This window comes from Procambarus clarkii, chromosome 20 (assembly GCF_040958095.1).
Source record: "Procambarus clarkii isolate CNS0578487 chromosome 20, FALCON_Pclarkii_2.0, whole genome shotgun sequence".
NCBI classification, from domain to species: Eukaryota; Metazoa; Arthropoda; class Malacostraca; order Decapoda; family Cambaridae; genus Procambarus; species Procambarus clarkii.
This window is the reverse complement of record NC_091169.1, coordinates 46,553,554-46,576,114: the sequence shown is the minus strand read 5'-3', so window position 1 is coordinate 46,576,114 and position 22,561 is coordinate 46,553,554. Positions and strand designations below refer to the sequence as shown.

The following is a 22,561-nucleotide window of genomic DNA, read 5'->3' as shown; positions in this document are numbered from 1 at the left end:
CCAATTCATATCCGATCGACTTGGGGATTGTATAAATGTTTGCCATGAAATTTCCTTTTTCTTTAATAACCACATTGCCTATTTGAGAAAACGGCATTGTATTGTATCTTCGTGGTAAGACTATTATATTGTTGACACAACGAGTGTAGTCAACGTAGTTTTTTATTTGGTGCTGGTCTAACGCATCCTTGTGTGACATTTGAAATGAAATTTGGGTGAAATTCCCAAGAAGAGAGAGTCCGCCTGACTCAGAGGTGGATTCTCCTTCCACACCATAACCCCTCTCATCCTTCCCACCTCCCCATCGTCTCCCTCAAGCCAGCAACTACTCTTCATAAGGTAAAGTAAATATTAAAACACTACAACAAAACATTTATATTTACATGTGCAATATTATATTTACATAAAAAAAAGTCATACAAGTATGGATGTTTTTGGGAGTGGAACGGATTAAATTTATTTCCTTTATTTTAAATGGGGAAATTTGTTTCCAAAGACTAGTTTTCCAGGTAACGAGCTCGGTGCCAGAACGGATTAAACTCGTTAATAGAGGTTCCACTGTAGTCCCATAATAATAGAACAATAAATTGAATTTTAACAAATATTTTAACTTTTGGACACTTTTTGAAGCTCATCACACAAAATTATTTATATCTTTCCAGTGTTCTGACATCAATTTTCGTGTTACGTCTTTCATTTTGGTATCAAATTGTGCGCAATCTAAAGGCGCTCATTTTGAAACCACTCGCAGATTGATAAGTTAAAATTTAAATTTTTAACAAATATTTTAATGGATGACTACGGACCACGTCATCCGAGACGGCTCAGGAGAAAAACAGATGTCGCTGGAAAGCGACATCGGAGCGCGAAAGTGTTATATTAATTAATTAACGAGAATAGGGGTTTGTTTTGGGGTGCTTACCTTTCTGGGTGCCTGTCCAGATATAGCAGATATAGAATGCTTCAAAATCACATGTATCATTTCTTTGAGCGGGCCAGGTTCTGGCTCGGGGTCCCCGGTAGGCCTAGAACTCCACCCACATCGACTGATTCCAAAGTTAGGGATATCCATATCATCCTGGATAGATCTGGGGAGCCTTCGGGACTCACTCAGAAAATGGCGTTTTATTACATTCAATGCTGGTTTTTTGTAAAATATTACAATAGTACAATATTTAATTGTTGTATATTTTCTATTTTAATCTTTATACAGTACTGTATATAGGTACATACAGGGGTATATATATATTGTTTTGATAAAGTAGAGAGAGAGATACTTCAAGTGAAACAAATTGTTAAGTATCCACTCAATTTAACAGCCTATATGGGGCTGAGCCCTAGTCGTTATTTACGGAGCTCCGTTATTTCCGAAGTTAAGTCGGGTCGGGTAATTTTTCAAGTAACATTCAGGTAGGATATATTTTATACTGTATAACTAAAATTAAATAAAGTTCATTGTGTAATTGCATTCCAATTTAGTGCCACACCGACGATTAAGCCAGTTGTTGGCTGCTGCATGGATGATGTGTGAACACGGTCTGATCAAGCCCAGATGGGTGGGAAAAAATTGATTCATTCCTTTGTATTGCAAAATATTTCATGTATCAATCAGCAAGTTAATATTTTCTCAATAATATTTTAGAGATGTGTTTTGATTTACCCTGAACAGTGCAGGTAATGTATTTTTAATGTTACAACACAGGCTGTGGCGGCCATGCCATAACAATGGCGATCGAGCCTTGTCACTGAGTGCTAGCCAAGACGAAATATTTTGAGCTCACCTATTCTCTGCTGACGATAGAATATACATTTGCAGAGACTAATATGTAGCTTTTGTTGAAAAAAAACAATTAATATCTTGTAATACAATAATAAAATTGGTAAATTGACTTACTTTTAATGAAGCTGAAGATTACGAAGCTGTGAAGATTACGTCATCCTCTGCAGCGCTTGTTTTATATTGTTTATATTGTATACAGGGTACATACTGTATGTACACTTATTTTCAGGCATATTTTAATAGAGTATCCTTCTGTTTCTTGATGTCACTTACTGTACTTTTCCCGATGTTAAACTCTGCTGCTGGTCGTGCATGAGAATATCCTTTATCAAGTTTCTTAATTAACTCCAGCTTCTGTGCAACCGTCAGGCGCTTCCTTTGGGTAACTTTTGGCATTTTGTAAATTAAAAAGATCACAATTACAGTACAGTAATATCCTTCACAATTGAAGCTAGCCGCGCGAGTTCACGGTAAACAATGGGAACACATGGCCCGGCGGAGTACATACTAGGTCCGTGGGAAAAAAATACCTAGTGCCTATACATACTATAAAAGGTATTTAATAAGAAAACAAAGACTTTTGCTTAATAAAAACTGTTTCAAAATATTTTATTAATAATAATTTACAATTTTCTTCATTAAAGTGAATCATTTTAAAAGAAAATTAAGATGTAATATATGACTCTGGACGATCCAGGTCGGTGGCGGCCTGGTCGCCATGTGAGGGGATGCTGATGCCACAACAAACCCAATACCGACTGTCGGTAATATCGACCGCAAACCGGTATAGCAGGCTCCAGATACTGGGCTCCCAAACCGGTCGTTAATACCGGCAGATCGGTATAAAAGAGGCCGTTAAATTGAGTGGATACTGTATTGTCAAAATGGTCATGCATTTACCATATATACTTTTAATTCATATTTCCTGTAAAATATGTAAGCTATTTTTTATTTGCTGCCACTATCTGCTCTGGCTACTAGTTATTATGCTCGTAGATAGAACAGGTGTTGAATATCAATCTTGTGTGTTGATAATTGTTTTTCTCCAGTCACTGCTGGAGTTACAGTGGTTCCTCCATTATGTTATGAGTAAGCCTTGCACAGAGCCAGCTTATGCTACACATCAGTTTGATGGGTGGTTTTTTGACTCCACTGGCCTTGCGTGTGGTTTCCGGCACTATCCTTGTTAATTTTGTATCCCTTTCTCCCTTGAGTGTGTGGCATGTTGTCACTGGTCATCAGGTCTGGCATTGTAATTGCCAGAATTAGGCTAAGATATTGTTACATCAGGTGGCTGCGTGTAATTAATCTCCCAACAGTGAGTACAGTACTGAACTCCAGTTGTAAAGTCTGTGAACAAGAACTAAGACACACGTTAACATTGTATTTGTGAATGCCGTTATAAATGGTTTTAGACCAAAAGACGTGATACTTTGCGCTTCGTAATTACTTTCACTCACAGATACTAGAAATGTCGTAGTCGTCAACCATGTCGTAGCTCAGTGGATTAAGGCAGCGTCTGGGATGCTCTCAGCCGTAGGTTCGAATCCTCGTCACGGCCCTTGTGGATTTGTTCAATTGATGCATCACACAATTGTGATTTCTGTGTGTAATGAGCTGATAGTCCTTCTGCAGTTACCGGCATTCTTGTATTCTTTGGGCGGCCTGACAGCTGGGTGGACAGCGCTTCGGATTTGTAGTCCTGAGGTTCCAGGTTCGATCCCCGGTGGAGGCGGAGACAAATGGGCAAAATGTTTCTTTCCTGATGCCCCTGTTACCTAGCAGTAAATAGGTACCTGGGAGTTAGACAGCTGCTACGGGCTGCTTTCTGGGGGGTGTGTAACAAAAAGGAGGCCTGGTCCAGGACCGGGCCACAGGGACGCTAAGCCTCAAAATCATCTCAAGATAACCTTAAGATAACCTCAAGATATTCGCGTGCTCTACCCAAAGTTTGCTAGTGCAGGCTAATAGATTAGACTCGCATCCCATGTTTTTTTCCTGATGCAATGTATGACAAACCATCCTGTGAGATGGGAATATTGGAGGAGTTTTAAGCTAGCTTTTGATTTATACAGTACAGTACTGTACTTTGTAACCTCTCATATAGAATAAGGTAGCAGCACACTGCTTGCCCCCAAAAAATTAAACTTTGCCTGAGCCTCTGTCTATGGTTAAAGGTTTTCAGGCCAAAGGGGGTTATTAAATTCCTACTTCCTAAAATCAAATCAAATCAAATGTTTATTCAGGTAAAAGTATGTACCTACATACAAGATGAGTTACAAATGTAATGTTAGATTTCTAGATAGAGCTAATACATACTATGCCTAAACCCGCTAATATGCACAACATTTTGGGCAAGATTCATTAGGCTTAATAATAGTTATTTGCCCTTACAGGGTATTTGTTAATGAACAGACAGATTTATGCCATTGTGCATTTAATATATTATTAACTGTGGTATAAGAATAGTAATAAAAAAGTCTTCACTGAAATTTTAACTAGCTGAAACTTAATATTTGAGTTCCTTTTATTTTTTCAGAAATATCTGGAAGACATTCTCTCCAATCCTGTATTGGCAGCATCACTTGTAGTAAAGAGATTTCTTGATCCGAAGAGTTATACAAGGAATTTTCAAGGTAAGGTGATCATAAAATTTAATGGAGGTTTAATCAAGTTACAGGATGTTTTTGAGTTAGAAAGCTGATTAAAAATTCCCCTTATCAGTTACCACTGTCAACAATTGTATTCTCTAATAATATTGTTTTCCTATGATTGTCATTCTTTTAATAAAGTAGCATTTCATCATACTTGTTCCTTTGCCCTTCTATATCGTCAAAGTGGAAAACATTTTGCATGTGCACCTTACCAGGAAAGGGGAATTTCCAGTAGAAGCAAATTTCAAAGATAAAGAAACAGCAACTTTGTGTATTCTCAAAGTATTGTCAGTGCAATAGCATTAGACCAAGCTCTAAACCAGTGTTTCTCAACCTTGGCTCTGTGGACCCCCAAGGTAACTAAACCTGTCCTCCTAATAGAATGTTGCATTGTGGTGTATACTCTACCCAAGGCCAAAAATTGTTTTGCTAGAAAATGGTAATGGCTCGCAAAAGTGATGTATTGTTCTGTTTTCTGTTTTGGGTCCTCTGGTAGGTTAGGATAAGGGCATTTTAGTACGACAGTTACTTGACGTTAGGAAACTTTTGGAGGATGGGCTGGGTAACTAGGGGTCCCAGTAGAGATGGTGATAAATAGGCTAATTCTAATCATATGTAAATGTATTTTTGAGTAAGTTTTTGCTCTAATTTTTCTCATTTAACCAGCATCAAGAGCAAAGACAAATTGTCTCCTTTCGGTTGTCAATGAAATCCATGTGTGTATCTAATGTATGACCTGGAATTATTTCAAGGATTTGCCCTTGGGGGCGATATCAGCCCTGTTGAGAATGACTGCCCTGATACTTTTGCTAATGTTACTTTCGTGATGCACATAACTGACTCTTACTGCTGCCTCATAGTTTCTACATATAAACTTAGTCAGGGCATTTGTGTAACACATATTTTAATTATATTTCTTTCCTTTCTTATTATTTATTTCTTATAATCTTTCCTGCCTCTAATCTACACAGACGCCGTCTTGTTGAATCGGCTCTAATACACAATGTACCCAACATGAACTTGAGTCCTGGCTTTGTTGCTGTGGACTCTTCCCTTTCACAGTATATACTCAAATGCTCTAATCTTTCTAACAAACGTGACCTAACATAAGCTTACCCTTCCATTTATCTTTCTTTCTCTTTCCTTTTCTTTCTCTCTTCTCTCTCTTTTCTGTTCATTGTCTTCTCCTACGTTCCCTTGTTATCCTCTTTTTATTCCTATTACTCTCTCCTTCTCATTCAGTGGTTATAATAGGAGCTGCCTCGTATGGGCCAATAGGACCCTCTGCAGTTCTTATTCCTACTACTATCCCCTCTACTACACCTTACTTTGCTCCTCACCTCTCTCTTGCCTATTTATTGCCTGTCTGCTTCATCACAATCGACTTAAGAATGGTCCAGGACGGACCGAAACGTCATCGTCCCTTCACCTTCTAGTGTGTGGTCTGGTCAACATTTTAGTTATGCAGCTACTTAATTGCTTAAGACCCAGATATTCTAGTTCTGTGTGATAAATTTATTAATACAGTAATTATCATCAGCATTTACAACAAAACCCATTATATATAGTCATCACTATTTGTGTTACAACTACCTTTCCTCCCATCTTATCAGTTGGCTTTGGCCTTCACATATGTCCATGCTCATTTCACCAGTATAAAATCATATTTCTTTTACTCATTACAGTGTCCTGCAATCATTGCATATAATGTAATCTTTACCCATTTTTTCTTGGCCCATTGATGATGTTTACAAGTATACCACACTGGTGGAAATCTTTTCCAACATGTTCTGGGTTGACAGTCAGGTTCAGGAGTTTTAACGGCCCAGTATTTGGTTGACTTTACAGTTTGTCATGTATTGCTTTGGGGTATATCTTCCAGTCTAGCTTCTCTCCTTTGTCTTAATATCTGCTGTCTCTCCTCTCTCCAGTGACTGATGTGACTCATCAAATCGAGTAATATTAGTGAGAGAGCTTCAGGGAGCCACCGGGGCCCACCAGAAAGAGGCATTTCATTACATTCAACACTGGTTTTTTGTATCTTGAGATATGCTGCCCTAGAAATACCTCTCATCAGTTACAATGAAATCATATCTAGTTCTTAAATATTACTTGAGAATTGCAAAGCTTGTGTATTTACATTTCATGTAATTACATATTTGATATGTGAAACATGTTTTAATTTGCAGAGGAAGCAAGGCAAAATGTTCACATTGTCCTTAGATCTGGGGGCAGTCATGAGGTTACAGAAGCTTTGGCAAGCTGTGGTACAAGAATATCCAAAGAATATTTTCTAGCACACCCTTTGTCGGATCCCAAAACACAGCATGTGCTTTGGTGGGCTCCATTTGGTCCTGATAGAGCTATGAACCTTCGTGACACCCATGCTACTCTAACAGCTCTTGTGCAGTGCCAGGTAACACAATATCTTTAGAAAGTGCTCTGTATTGTATGTATTACTGTGTAAGTAAGGTAAGCCTTCAAGTTGTATAAATATATTTCAGAAGAGAAGGGTGTAGACTATGCTGTATTTTTTCTTGGTTAATATAAATACAGTACTGTCTGAAATTACCTTTAGATTTAACATGGTAAAGCATGCCATGTGATTTTGGGGAAGTTATGGGCTTTTGTGCAAAGATTGAGTAACTTGACCTTTATCAGTCTGTTGAGAGAAGTATTGGCTTTTTACCTCCTGATCACAGCTGAACAAGGATCACTTGTTCTGTTTAACAATAAATGTGACAACACTTGTCGCAGGAATCATTCAGTGTGTACCAGTGTGTTATTACAGAGTGTATCGATGCAACTAGGAAAAACAAGGTATGGGTGTTCTCTGGGTCTTGTATACTGTACTTGTGTTCAATGCCCTGTCTTACTTTATTCTTGTCGTGAGCCGAATCCTAATGTACACAATTAGTTGGTTGTTTGCATGACGGTAAACCTGTCGAGCAATAATTGTCATTTGTCTACCATGTTCTACGGTTTCACTAGCAGCATTACTAGCTGTATATCCATTCTGTTATTCCCAATGAAGCCACTTTGGAAAAATAAACAAACTGAGAACCTTCCTATGCACTTATTGCTTTCTTTATAGTTTGTTTACAGTCTATTTTACACCATGTAGTTAGGCATTGTTCATTCTGTAGTAGCCTGGCCAAATGTGGGCAGAATGAGAAGTTTTATAGAACATCTCTCTAGCGTAATTTACATTTGGCTCTAGAAATGATAAGTAACAATCTTTAATCTCATTACTGTATATTGTTTGAGCTGTTTCACTCAATTGTTCCCCAAGGCAAGATCCTAGTGTCTTCTGAGGAAGGTCTTGGTGTCTTCTGAGGAAGGTCTTGGTGTCTTCTGAGGAAGGTCTTGGTGTCTTCTGAGGAAGGTCTTGGTGTCTTCTGAGGAAGGTCTTTTGTAGTGAGGACAGATGCACACTACACTGATATTGCATGCTACTTTATATACTGCTCCTGTCAGGTTATATTGGTGCTGGGGAAACACTGAATATTGCATAGGCTTTACATAAACTTCCAAACCTTCAATTGTGCAACTTGCCACCACAGAGATCACCAAGATGCATGCTTACAAACTACTGAACCATAGAGAAAAAAAAATTGATGTTTTCACTATTTACAAAATACTGAGGAGAGGGGGGGGAACAGACAAGGTGGACATGGACAGCATTTTTTAAGGGGTCCAAATCACATTTATTCATATGCTAACATTCAAAATAATCAAATTCTTATGAAACTTTATTTACAAAAATTAACATGCAAGATGAACCTCCAGCCCAAGTTTCAGCTTTATAACCCCAAAGGGAAAGTGGGAAAAAAATGGCAAAATTGGAAAGACTGAAGTGAGAACTTTCAGGTTCTCCACATATCTTGCAAATTTCACCGGGGCAGAATAACTGGGGACCTCGGTGTAGTTTAACAAAATTGCTGGTGGAAAGGTCATTCTTTCTGCCTCTTAATATTTTTTCTGTTGATTGCAATGTTGCTTTCACCTTGGTTGTGTATTTGGTTGGTGACCATCTTCAAGCGTCTGTCCTACCATGAAGTTTATGTGGCTCTTGCTAAGCTTTAGGCTTGGGCTCATTTTTATTATCAGTAGGGGTCTTGGCTCTGAACTGGTTCATTGATATCGCAAGATTCCAGCTAGATTAATTTTTATCCGAGTCATTGGGTCTGGATCATTTGGGCGCTGCTCGATCCACGTTGAGAGATGGGCATCAATGCACACATCCAACCCGTTCTCGCAAATTCGTAAAGTCAATATTGACTTAATAACTACGTGCATAGGTGATATACTAAACATAATAGATACCCTTAAAAAGATTCATAGAAAACACCGACCTTACCTAACCTTGTTAGTATCTTAAGATAAGCATCTTATTGCTTCGGAATTACAATTATTACTTAACCTATACCTATTATAGGTTAGGTAATAATTGTAATTACGAAGCTATAAGATGCTTATCTTAAGATACTAACAAGGTTAGGTAAGGTCGGTGTTTTCTATGAATCTTTTTAAGGGTATCTATTATGTTAAGTATGTCACCTATGCACATATTTAATAAGTCAATATTGACTTATTAAATTTGCGAGAACGGGTTGACACATCAGTGGCCATGCTTCTTTCTCATCATGCAGACACTTTCCTTGGTGTTGTGTCCTGTTGGGTTTACTTGCTTGGATGTGGGTGCATATTCTTCCCAACTTGGTGTCATTCTTTTGATAATAGACCTGCATGGGTATGCTGCCCATGTCCATGTTTCCTCCTTGATCCTATTGGGCTTCTGCCAGTGCTTGGTTCAACTTTCTGATATTCCACTGCATCCCAAGGGTGCTTGGTGAAATGGTGGTGTCCCAGCTTTAAGATGCTTTCCTTGTTCTATGGAATGCCTCAGAATGTGTGCCCTGCTGCCTGCATTCCTGGGCCATGCTGGAGTTGTAGGAATTTTCCTTGCTTCCTGCTTTCAGGTTCTGACCATCTTGTTGCTCTCTGGCACCTGGTCCCTTTCACAGATTGCCACTGTTCTTCTATGGGTGTTTCTTCTTTAGGGAGCTTTGGTTCTAGCCATCCTTTCTGTCACTGACCAGTTTCTTTGCGTTCATTGTCATGTTATGTTTCTGCTAGCCAGAGTTTTTGCCTTTTGCTAGTAGATGGACCATAAAGGCTTCCTGATCTGATGGTGACAAATCAGTCCTCAGGGTTTGTCCCATTGGCTTGATTTACCTATTTATTCCTGCAGGTTTGCCTTGTAGCATCCAGATGTACCTTTGCGGATGGGTACATTTGCTGCCAACATTTCCATTGTGGGGTTCATATAACTGTCAGGCTGCCACACCTTCATCTGAGCTGTCTTTCCCTTGGGACATGTCTAGTTGTGATTGTACAGAGACCATACAAGGCAGCAGCTCACTTGGTCCACTTTCTAATTTATCTCCTAAAAAGAGGCAAATGCAATGTTTGAAGTTTTGTATTGTCATGTCACAAAGGACTATTATGACAATGAGATATGGATACCAAAATTCAATCTTTTCAGATGTGATAGAAAACACAGGTTACAGGGTGAGGTCAGCCTGTACATCAAAGACACTCGTCTGCAAAACACCACAAATGATATGGTGGAAGTGCTGATACTAATACTACTGAATAGAAATTCTAAATAGGGGTGAGTGTCTTTGTATAAATCACCAGATGCAAATCCTCAGCAGTAAAGATCAACTTACAAAACTTACAAAAATAGAATACTGCTTTGAAAACCTCACAAACCCTGCCCTAAACATCATGATGCTTGGCAACTTCAACTCGTGACACCTAAAATGGAAAAATTTAGCAAATACAGTTATACCAGAGAGATGCAGTTGTAAGGGAACAGTCACAGATGTGTGACAGATTTGCCTTAAACTAGCAAATAGTAGAACCAACTAGGAAAGAAAATGCCTTAGATCTTATTTTTACAAACCATAGTGAACTGATTAGGGACATTGATTACAAATACACATTACTCAGATCACAACCTAACAGAAGTTCAGACATGCATGGGCAATAGACCTGTGCAGCCAATCTCAAATCCAGGAGAAGAACTTTGCAAATTCAATTTCAACATCAAAAAAATATTAACCGAGAACAAGCTCTCTCAGAAATGTACTTGGAAAGACAGCTAGATAATGCAAATTTAAACCAGTGTTTTGAGAAAATAGCTGAAACTTTACAAGATAAAAGGATGCAAACTGGAACAAGAATAGAATTCCCTCTTTAGATAATGAAAACAAATTCCAGAACATCTTAAATGCTCAACTCTATCCCAAGAACAACATTAAGGCTATGTAGAGAAATAGAAATGGTTGAGCTAAAGTTGCAAAAATCATATAAAATCCAGAAGAGGCAGAGAGCAAAAGGCCATAAGCAAAATAAATGGATCTAAAATGCTTTTACTCCTATGCAAAATCTAGAACAAAAACTCCTTTCTGCATTAGGCCCATGTGCAAGGGCGATGGAACCTTCACAGATGACGGGGAAAAAAAATTAGTTAAATACTGAGGCCACCGTATGATTCTGTTTTCAACGAATCCCTGAACACATTGCAGATCAATGATCAAAGTGAATTTTTTTATGAATGTGACACCATCAAACCGTATATCAAATGTTGCCCGAACCCTACTCGACTTTGAAGTAACCATAGACGATATGCCTGTGCACTTTGCACCAGGCACAGACTCCTGGAATTCTATATTCATCAAGAATTGCAAAAGCCACTATCACAGGCCCTAAACATCTTTTGGAGATGAAGTCCAGATGCTGGTGTGTTATCTCTGACATGCTTTAAACAGTGGAAATCGCACCACTTCACAAAGGAAATAGTAAAGCTGATCCAAAAATTATAGCCTAATAGGGAGCCGGTCGGCTGAGCGGACAGCACACTGGACTTGTGATCCTGTGGTCCCGGGTTCGATCCCGGGCGCCAGCGAGAAACAATGGGCAGAGTTTCTTTCACCCTATGCCCCTGTTACCTAGCAGTAAAATAGGTACCTTGGTGTTAGTCAGCTGTCACGAGCTGCTTCCTGGGGGTGGAGGCCTGGTCGAGGACCGGGCCGCGAGAACACTAAAGCCCCGAAATCATCTCAAGATAATAGTTCTAACATCACACTTCATAAAAATCTATATAGACGTATCTGGCAGCTTTCTCAAAACCCAAATGTCGAGTACACAATGTGTCAACTTTGTGAAAGAGAAAACATACACTCTCTTGAACATTATATTGTAGAATGTCCCATACTGACTGACTTTCGCCCTCCTGGGCTAAGGTATGCTGAACTCTGTAATTACTATATGAGTACTGGAACACTTGATGATATATTGGACTTGTATCCAAGATTGACCATGTAATATATCATTTATACAATGTATATATATGATGTAACTATTAACCTGAGCTTGTAAAAGCACCTTCATCACCTTCAGTGATTAAGTGCTTAATTGCACACTAGTTTCTTTATCAGCTATCTCACCCTGTCAGAGTAAATGTGACAGATGTATGTGAATGCATGTGTGTGTATGTATATGTATGAGTATAAAGTATATATGGAAGCTGATCAGAATTACATTTCACCTTTGTGAATGTACATTAATGACACTATGTAAAAGACACATCAAACACTTTATGTAGGGCATACATAAATCTGTGTATCTATGTATTTACGTATGTAGGTTAGCTTAGCATTTTAAAAGCACCGAATCACCTTCTGTAGTTGAGTGTTCAATAAACCCTTGAACTATATGCTTAACACTTCTCTAACCCTGTCCATGGAGGACAGAAGAAAATGTATATATGCTGGTTAGCATTGTAAATGTGTGGCCACGTCTGTGGTAGAAAATAATAATAAAAACAAAAAATGAAAGACAACTATGACATAGCTGTAGATGCCATGGAAGACAAATAAAATGCTGATGTAATAAATACAGATTTTGCAAAAGCTTTCAACACACATACCATGGTGGTGTTGCACACAAAATACAAAAAATGCACACATAGGGAATTACTGCGAAGGTTGGGAGATGAATCTTTACCTTCCTAACAAACAGAACCTAGAGTGTAATAGTCAATGAAATAAAATCCGATTCATCCACCATGAAAAGCTCGTTTCCCAAGGTACCGTATTTGCTCCAGTACTTTTCGTCATCTTCATATTAGACACGGACAAGGATGCAAATTATAGTACTGTACTGTATCATCCTTTGCAGATGACACTAGAATTTTCATGAGAGTAGACAATATAAAGGATGTGGCAAACTTTCAATCCGATGTTAATCAAGTCTTTGAATGGGCTACAGAAAATAACATGTTTAATGAAGACAAGTTCCAATTACTGCACTATGAAGAAAATTAAATCATCAAAGCAGAAATCACATATAAAACAATCAAACCACACTATTGACTGAAAAACAATTAAACAAATTTAGGAGTAATTATGTTGGAAAACCTTACTTTTAACGAACTTGACAAAGTTGCTATCACAATTGCAAGAAAAAGGATGGTTGGACAACAAGAACCTTCCAAACAAGAGATGCAATGCCAATGCTGATTCTTTCTAAGACATTAGTGCTCTCTAGAGTGGAGTATTGTTGCACACTTAAAGAGCCCTATGTAATGCTGGAGAAATTGCTGACTGAGAGCATTCAAAGATCTTTTACCACTAGAATCCACTCGGTAAAACATTTAAATTATTAGGACCGCCTAAAAATTTTAAATTTGTACTACCTAGAGTGCAGGTGGGAGAGATACATAATAATTTATACGTAGAAAATATTAGAAAGACTGGTTCAAAATCTGCAAACAGAAATTACACCACATAAGACCAGAAGGCACCATAGAATGTGCACAGTAATCCTTCAGAATAGCAGAGATACAATAGGCACGCTGAGAGAGAACTCAATAAACCTCATAGGCTCAAGACTTTTCAACTCTCTTCCCATACACATACAGGGCAGAACTAGCTGTTCAAAAGAAAACTCAACAAGCACCTTCAAAGGATACCTGATCAACCAGGCTGTGACTCGCACATCAGGCTGCAAGCAGCCACATCAAACAGCCTAGTTGGTCAGACCAACAACCAGGATGCCTGGTCAGAAACCAGGCCGCGAGTACGTTAACCCTCGGAATCAATAAGAGGTAGGTAGAACAGGTAGTACCTAATAGTACCTTTGTACCTAAAGATTTTTCTGTAACTGATATCCTCTGTGGGCTCTTTGTCTTTTGTTTCTTGCCATCTCAGTTTTGCTTAACTTCTTTCTGGACCCATAGGACCACTGCTAGAATTTTATCTTCTGTGCTAACCATGCTGGTTGAGTGGTAAGTCTCATCTGGTACAGATGCTCATCCCTATACTGTGCTGGTGTTTGTGGTACTGTATTTGGATGGCACTTCAGTTCATCTCTTCTATGTAGAGGTTGGCTCTCTGGTTGCCTTAGTGATGTCGAGGGGTTTCTTGATTGCATTGGGATGGGTCTTCTCAGTCACTTCCATTGTTAGGGTGTTTTTTCGTTTTTGCTGTTGGGTTGCTTCTAGAGTTTCCTCTTCAATGTGGTCTCCATTTGAGATACCTGGTCGATACCCGGTCGATGGGGTTCTGGGAGTTCTTCTACTCCCCAAGCCCGGACCGAGGCCAGACTTGACTTGTGAGAGTTTGGTCCACCAGGCTGTTGCTTGGAGCGGCCCGCAGGCCCACATACCCACCACAGCCCGGTTGGTCCGGCACTCCTTGAAGGAAACAATCTAGTTTCCTTTTGAAGATGTCCACGGTTGTTCCTGTATTGTTTCAAAATTCTTGCTGTTAGCATCTACTATTTGCATTATTTCTACTGTGTAAAAGGTGTTTGAATAATTCTTTCTTTAGGTTTGTGTGCCATATTGGCATTTCTGAGGTGTAGCCATTTGCCATGCCATTGGTTGAATAAGTTTCCTTTGGTGTTGGTTTTCCTCGGTTCTCTAATTTTGAGACCTGTGGTTCTGTTTAGCTAGTTTGGCACTGCCTTTGGTCCTACTGCCTTGTTATCCATGCTTTTTTTTTTCTGAACCTTTGCACTTACCAAAGCAGTTCAGTGGCCAGGCCTCTCTGGGTGGTTTGCAGCAATAAGCTGGTTTTCATGTGAGGAGTTATTTGTTCAGGGAACAAGTAGCAGGCTTCCTGGGTCAGCTTGTGTCCTTCCTCAAGGCAGCATTGTGTGTGTGGTTATCTTCCCCAACGACTCGTCTCGTCTCATTTAGCCTTTGAGATTTTTTGCATGCATTTCCCTTCTATGGTTGACAGTGAATCTTTTCCAGAGTTTCTAGGCTTCTCAACATGCCTGATGTTTGCAGCAGGTTTTATTCTGTTCTTTCCTTTTGTCAGCGGCGGTCATCACTTATTGCCACATAGAGCTGTCTGCCTTTCAGAGAGGTCCTCTGCTGGTGGGGGGTTGGGGGGTTTGCTTTCCAGCCAGGGATTTATCATCCTTGTAGTACCTGTAACATTTTGTGCATGCTGTGTGTTACTGTACCTGCTAGACAGACCCTCATTGTGCATGTGTGGAGCTTTGGTAGGTGACATGTTGCTGAGGCACTTGAACCCTGGACATCTGCATTAATTCCCAGCAGGTCAACCCTTTGTCTTTTGTATTGTTTTGTTCCATATTGATGTTTTCCTTCTAAGATAAGCTGCTTTCTCCAAGGTGCTATTATGAGTAGGTTTTGGGGAGCTATTTGAGAGGGTTAACACAGAAATAGCATGTTGTGTGTAATGAAATTCTACCTTCTGTGCAGCTCCTCATTGACTTCCACATTTCCCTATGGGTTTCGGGTAATGCTGGTGGCTTAAATTTTGGGGAGGATGTCTGGCTGGAACTCTGGGTGACCTTGTCTCCCACCTAGTGACCTTGCCAAAGGCAGAATTAGTTTGGCTGTTCCAGCTACTGTAATGGTTGGATAGTTTTCTGATAAGAGATGTGTTGGTTCTTTCGTTATATATTTCAACTTTCTGAGAAGTTCACTTTTGTACTGAGTTGATCTTTGATCAGTATAAGTCCCCTCCCCCTTACATCTGTGAGGGGCGCGATACGTCTCGGCTCGAAGTGGGCTGAGCAAATTTCAGGAGCCTGGCATAGAGGCGGCCCTCTGGTACCAGTGCAGCAAGCTCCAGAGAGATAATGAGGTGCTACAAAAGACAATGGCATTTGATTACATTAAATTGTCTGTTTCTGACAATTTGATTTCCTAATTGTATACTTAATTATTTTGTTCTTACTGCTGCAGTCTTCAAAAATTCCTCCATATAAATTTGATCAATCTCCATAAGTTTTTTGTGTGGTGATCATAGTTGTGGGAACCATTTAGTTGCACATCTTTGCACCTTTTCTATTTTATCAGCTGTTGTATATTTTAACTAGTCGCAAATATGACATGAATTTTATATATTACCACTTAACAGTTTTCAAATTTTGTTCTGTTATATAGAGCACAGTTGGTATCTGCTTGATCATTAAAGAAACTTGTACAGTACATTAATTTTTTCTGGGGGGAGCCCCGTCGGCTCCCCGGAGCTATCCCAGGCTGATATGCTAATGTCAGACTTTGGCATCAGTCATGTGTATGGAGTTCTTAGGCCTACCGGGGACCACGGCCAGAACCGGGCCCCCTCAGAGAGGCAAGGGGAGCAATGGCCTATAGAAGCCCCCGTGTAGTTGGAAGCATTCTATGTCTGCCATCGACCGGAACAGGCACCCAGAAAGGTAAGCGCCCCAAAGCAAACCCCTATTCTGGTTAAAATTGCTACCAAAAACCGAACTAGTGGATAGAACTCCCCAACCGAAAACAAGCAAACTAGTGTGACGTCACACACTGCCGCGCCGCTGTCTGCGCAGCTCCCCCCTCCCCGGGAGGGGGAAGGGGGAGCCCCAGACCCCCCGCGCCGGCTACCCACACCTCAGTTCTTGAGGCTGATGCTATAGGCGATGGTCGTGTGCTCTGGCTCCGGTGTCGCTACTGCACTGTGCTTTGCGTGTGGTGTTCGTTTTGTGGGTGCGAGAGCCAGGAGTTATCTTCAGTACTCGGGCTGCGTGCGCCTAGGGCTGCCTTCCCTAGGTGCCCTGTAAGTACTGCCCTTGGGGCTTAGGGCCACCTTCCACAGGCTCCTCGGGGTCTGCCTCTGCTGGTCCGTTTTACCTTTCGGTTTTTCGGCCGCCTGTTGGGCTCTTGGATGTTCTGTTCTCCCTTGTTACCGGCAGGTAAGAGGCAGTTTGCACTGGTAGGGGCGCAGGGTGCTGCTCAGCTTGTATTTCCCGACATCGCGGCCGGCTCTGTTCCTTGGGGTTCGCTGTCCTCTTGCGGGGTTTTGTTTTTCTTTTTGTTTTTGCCTGGTGGGGGGTTCTGTCATTTTATTCAGTTTGTTTTTGCCCTTCCACTGTTCTTCTCGGTGGCGCCCCCTGCTAGGTCCCCGTGAGTGTACACGTCCTTGGGGTTCAGCTTTAGAAGTTTGCTTGGTAGTTTTGGGCGCTGGTTTGCAGCACCCTGCCTGGGACTACCTGAGCGCGAGTCCTCTTAAAGTAAACGCTCAGGACCCTGGGAATCCCCTAGGGGGCGCGTGGGTCCGATGGATGTGACCCCGGAGTCCCCACTCGCTGTGTGCGAGTTTGAGGGTTGCTCGGTCCCCTTGTCTCAGGGTGACCCTCATTGTTTTTGCCACTGCCACGCTGCCTGTTGGGTCGGTGATACTTTCGACCCTGAGTCCTGTGAGTGTTGCTGCTTGCTTGTGACTCAATTTACCCAAACCTCTGATGATTCTATTCGGGTACAGGCGGCACGTGCGTTGCAGTCTAGGTTTCGTCTGTTGCAACGCGCTCAGTTGGTTGCTTCCCCGGATGCCCCGGGGCTGCCCCGCTTTGCTTTTCGAGACCCGGACTTGGGGGTGGGGGTCGCTTCGATCCTGGTTCAGTCCGCACCTCCTCGTCCTTCCCCTTCTGTTCGTTCTGGTCCCCCGCCCCTGCTTCCGGCCCCGAAGCGTCTGAGGGTTTCGGGGTCGGAGCAGGGGTTACTTGATCTCGAGACTCGGGCAGCTTCGGGGGTTGCCCCTTCGGGGGGGCGGCAGAGGCATTCGAGTCTTGTCTCCCGGCCGAAGCTTCAGGGTCTGACCAGTGGGCCCCCCTTCCTCCAGCTTTTCCGGCTGCTCTGTCCTTGTCTTGTGGGGTCGGGGCTTGGGGAGAGGACTCGGCCTCGGGTCCTGTGGTGACGGACCTTGAGGCTGAGGAGGGGCTGACTTGGGGGCCTTGGGCCCCGCTGGACCCCGCCTGGGTTTTTCTTCCCACTGAGCGGGGCTTATTGTTACAAGGAGTGGGGTTTTCTTTTCCCCCCTCTGCGTACGAGTTGGATTTGGTGTCAGCCCCTCCCCGGGTTCGGTTCCGTGTTCCCCCGGGTACGTCGGTTCCGTCCTTCCGGAGGTTTTCGGCTTATGGCATCCAACCTGGTGTGGTGCGAGCGGCCTTTGCAGCTTACCTCCTGCGTGACCCGGATTATGCCTCGGAAATGGATCCGTCCACGTTCAGGTTTGGGACTTCGTTCCCTTTCTGGCTCTGTTACGAGGTTCCGGAGTCGTCCTGGCTAGCAGACTGCCCCTTGTTTGGTCTGGATTCCTGGCATTCCTTCTGTCGTTCCCGCACGCTGGAGTGGCGGGAAGCTTCCACGGTGCTTCAGGTTTTCCTGGGGGGGTGAACTTGAGTACCTGAATGAGTGCTTGTTTGCCCCTGCCCTTCCCCGCGATGTGGGCGTTATTCAGCTCCATGTGCAGGTTCCCTCCCTTTCGGCGGCGCTCGTTGCGGAGGACTTGCGCGCCCGGGGCCTTTTGTGTTCGGCCTTGCGGTTCTTTTCCATCCTGGAGCTGTCTTCGGATTGGCTCATGGAGGATGTGGGGATGCTTGGGTCCGTCCCGGGGTCCGGCACCTTGTCCTCGGCTGCGCGTTCGTCGGCTGCCTTGTTGAAGCTGTTCACGCCGATTTTGCGGGATGCGGTTTCCCTGTTCTATGCTTCCCGTCTCGCGTGTCGGCAGGCGGTGCTGGGTTCCTCCGTGGAATCTGCTTGGGCTCTGGCTCTTAGGCGTTCTTCACCTTTTTGTCCTCTCCTGTTTGGGGAGTCGGCCGTGGCGCAGTTTATTCAGGCTGCGTCGGCGGCTTGTCGTCCGATGTCGGACTTGTTGGTTTTCCGGGGGTCCCGGGGTGGGTCTTCCCGGAAAGGTTGTGCCAGGGCTCGGGGTTCCTCTCGTCGTGGTAGGCCTCTGGTGTCAGGTTTGGGGTTGGCTCCTCCTGCGGACCCTCCCTCGTCTGGTCGGCGCGGTGTTCACGCTGTGCGGGGTTCTGGGTCGTGTCGGGGTCGTGTCTCGCGGCCTGCGGTGGCGTTGGGTGGCCCCTCCCCCCTTTGGGGGGTCGGGGCTGGCAGGGCAGGTTTCTTCCCCTGCGCTATGTCGAGTCGTCTTGGAGTGGGTACGCTTGGGCGTCGTCGAAACGACGTCGTCCCTCACATGGGTTTCCCGTTTGTTTCTGGTTCCGAAACGGGACTGCGCGGACCTGCGGTTCATTCTGGACTTGTCCCGTCTGAACCCCTGGGTTCATTGCCCCTCCTTTCGGATGACTACGCTGTCTCAGGTTCGGCTCCTCTTGGAGCCGGGAGCTTGGATGGTGTCCCTGGACCTCCGGGACGCTTATTGGCATGTCCCGATTCATCCACGGTTCAGGGACTGGCTCGGTTTTGTTGTGGGGCGTCTGAGTTACCGCTTTCGTTGTCTCCCGTTCGGGTTGAACCTGGCACCTCGCGTGTTCACGCGCCTTACACGGGTTGTGGTGGCTCGTTTGCGTCTCCTAGGTGTTCGGGTGTTGGCCTACCTCGACGACTGGCTGGTTTGGGCTCCCAGCCAGTCAGCTTGCTTGCTAGCCAGGGATTTGGTTCTTTTCCAGCTCGCCGAGTTCGGGTTCTTGGTGAACTGGAGGAAGTCCCATCTGGTTCCCTCTCAGGTTCGGACTTGGCTGGGTCTCGTGTGGGACTCTCGAACCGCCTCCTTGTCTCTCCCTCCGGAGTCTCTCCTGCGGCTGCGGTCCCGCCTTCGTCTGTTTCTGGAGGGCCCTCGGGTCACCCGGCGGTTGCTCGAGGGGCTGTGCGGGAGCCTGAACTTCGCGATGGTGGTCTACCCGCCGGGTCGGGTTTGGCTTCGACGGCTGTTCTGGTTCCTTCGGGGTTCCCCCTTCCGCCTCTCTCGCGATCGCAGAGTTCGACCCCCGGGGGCCTTGCGTCGGTTGCTGCGTCACCGGCTTCTTCTTCGGGTTTTTCGGGGTTCAGTGCCTTGGCGCCTACCCGAGCCCTCGCTCGATGTGTACACAGATGCGTCGTCTCTCGGCTGGGGTTTTGTGACCAGTGCTCACCAGGCCGGCCAGGGGCGTTGGGGTCCGTCCTTCCGTCGAGCTCACAGCACGGTGCGGGAGTTCGCGGCAGTGTGGTTTGCTCTGGGGAGGATTCGGGTGGCCCGCGGATCGACGATTCGGCTCCATTCGGACTGCTCTCCGGTGGTTCATTGCCTGAACCGCGGGGGTTCGATGCGGTCCTTGTCTCTTTGGGGTTGGTCGCTTTGGGTGACTCGTCTGCTGAGTTCTCGGGGTTTAGCTCTCCTGGCGGTTCACGTACGGGGCGTGTCCAACGTCTTGGCCGACGCCCTGTCTCGCTTCGTTCCCCTCTCCACGGAGTGGACGGTCGACGATGAGTCCTTCCGTTGGCTTTGCCAGACGTTCGGGCGCCCCGAAGTGGACCTCTTCGTGTCGGCGTGGTCGCGGCGTCTTCCCGTTTATGCGGCGCCCTTCCCCGATTGCGAGGCCGTCGGGGTCGATGCCTTTCGGCTAGACTGGTCGAGATGGGGGTTCCTGTACCTCTTTCCCCCGGTTCGGCTGTTGCTCCAGGTCCTGACTCGCTTAGAGACTTACCGGGGGAGAGTTGTCCTTCTGGCCCCTTGGTGGCCGGCCCAGCCTTGGTTTCAGGCGCTGGTTGCTCGGTGTCCGAACCCGAGGGTTTTCCCGCGGCTCCGCCTCTTTCAGCAGATCGGGCCGGTGCGTCACGTAGCTGGTTCGATCTTCTCCTCGAGTCTTCGCGTATGGTTTTTTTGACTCGAGTCTATCATCATCTCTATGGTGAACAGGTGGCCTCCTTGTTGGTGTCCCATCTGAGGGCTTCTTCTCGGCGGCAGTATGAAGTTTCCTGGCGGTCCTTCCGTTTCTTTTTGCGTCTTCGTCGTGTTAGCTCCTTGCCTGTTCGGGTGGTCTTGTCCTTCCTCTCGTGGTTATTTCAGGACCGTCATCTTATGCCTAACACTGTCGCTTCGTATCGTGCGGCGCTGGCGGAGCCGCTTCAGCTTGCTTTCGGTATCGATGTTACGTCTGCGCCGTTTCGCAAGCTGTCTCGTGCATTGTTTCACCTCCGGCCTGCTCATGCGTCGCCTGAGCCATCCTGGTCTTTGGACAGAGTGCTCGCTTTCCTTTCATCTCCTCGTTTCGTTGTGGCCCCTTCGGTCCAGGATTGTTTTTCCAAGGCACTTTTCTTGTTGGCTTTGGCTTCTGGGGGTCGGGTAGGGGAGCTTCATGCTCTCCTCCGGCGCAGGGGTTTTTGCTCTTTTGGTCGTGGTGATTGTTTTGTTCGTTTGCAGCCGTCTCCTTCTTTTCTGGCGAAGAATGAGACTGCTGCGTTCTGGAGGGGTCCATGGGTGGTAGATGCTTGGTTGGTCAGGCCGGGGGTGCATCATGTTTTGTGTCCAGTTGCGGCGCTTCGCCATTATTTGCGCGCCACAGCTTCTGTGTCCGGGGACGCGCTGTGGGTTGATCCGGTTTCCCTTCTTCCCTGTTCGCGGGTTCGGGTCTCTCAGGTCGTCCGCAGGGTTATTAGGTCCAGCCAGCCTGCGGTCTATCCCCATGCCCATGACGTTCGTAAGTTCGCGGCTCTTGCTGCCGTCTTTGGGAATATGTCTTGGTCTGATATTCGGGCGCGGGGATTTTGGCGGTCGAACAGGGTCCTGGCTGCTCGTTACCTTGTGAATGTCCCTGGGCCTCGTCGGGCCTGTGTTGCTTTGGGTCGGCGGTTGCAGCCAGTTGTCTCGGCTTCGAGTTGAGGGGTGAGCGACGACCGCCTCCCGGGTAAGTCCCTCTTTTTCTGTCTGTGGGTAGTTAGCTCCGGGGAGCCGACGGGGCTCCCCCCAGAAAACCAGCGTTGAATGTAATGAAACGCCATTTTCTGGGTGAGTCCCGGAGGCTTCCCGGCATCCCTCCCTCCCTCCGGTCGGCGGTTTTTCGCGTTTTTGACATCCAGCCTCAAGAACTGAGGAGTGGGTAGCCGGTGCGGGGGGTCTGGGGCTCCCCCTTCCCCCTCCCGGGGAGGGGGGAGCTGCGCAGACAGCGGCGCGGCAGTGTGTGACGTCACACTAGTTTGCTTGTTTTCGGTTGGGGGAGTTCTATCCACTAGTTCGGTTTTTGGTAGCAATTTTAACCAGAATAGGGGTTTGTTTTGGGGCGCTTACCTTTCTGGGTGCCTGTTCCGGTCGATGGCAGACATAGAATGCTTCCAACTACACGGGGGCTTCTATAGGCCATTGCTCCCCTTGCCTCTCTGAGGGGGCCCGGTTCTGGCCGTGGTCCCCGGTAGGCCTAAGAACTCCATACACATGACTGATGCCAAAGTCTGACATTAGCATATCAGCCTGGGATAGCTCCGGGGAGCCTCCGGGACTCACCCAGAAAATGGCGTTTCATTACATTCAACGCTGGTTTTTTTTTAATTCATGGAGGTAAAAAGAAAAACAAATAATTTGACTTTTAATTCTACTGTATTGAGTTTAGAAATACAGATCATTGCTGCTTGATCTTAATTCGTGTCTTGTGTTGCATTATGAGTGCAACACAAGACACTGATTTCTCACTATGACATTGAATATTATGATATAAGGGTTGAAATATCTAATAATTATTTTTCCTCTGCAGCATCCATACATAGTGCCAGCAGTCAGTAGTGTCGCCTCAGAAGCTGGAGTGTGTGTCGTGCGACCCTGGTTTCCTCAGGTGGGAATACAAT

The 22,561-nt window shown here is 44.9% G+C and overlaps 1 protein-coding gene across 3 annotated transcripts in view; it reads left to right on the top strand.

The window, feature by feature from the left end:
- LOC123755293 (PX domain-containing protein kinase-like protein) overlaps positions 1–22,561 on the top strand; it is a 201,120-nt gene that overhangs the window by 26,412 nt on the left and 152,147 nt on the right. For all 3 annotated transcript variants that reach the window (XR_011229216.1, XM_069327916.1, XM_045737762.2), the window contains exons 3-5: positions 4,320–4,416; positions 6,624–6,850; positions 22,471–22,548. Coding sequence is in view for 2 of the 3 variants with exons in the window: in XM_069327916.1 (XP_069184017.1) it covers positions 4,320–4,416; positions 6,624–6,850; positions 22,471–22,548 (402 nt within the window). In the remaining variant the exon portion in view is untranslated. The remainder of the gene's footprint in view (positions 1–4,319; positions 4,417–6,623; positions 6,851–22,470; positions 22,549–22,561) is intronic.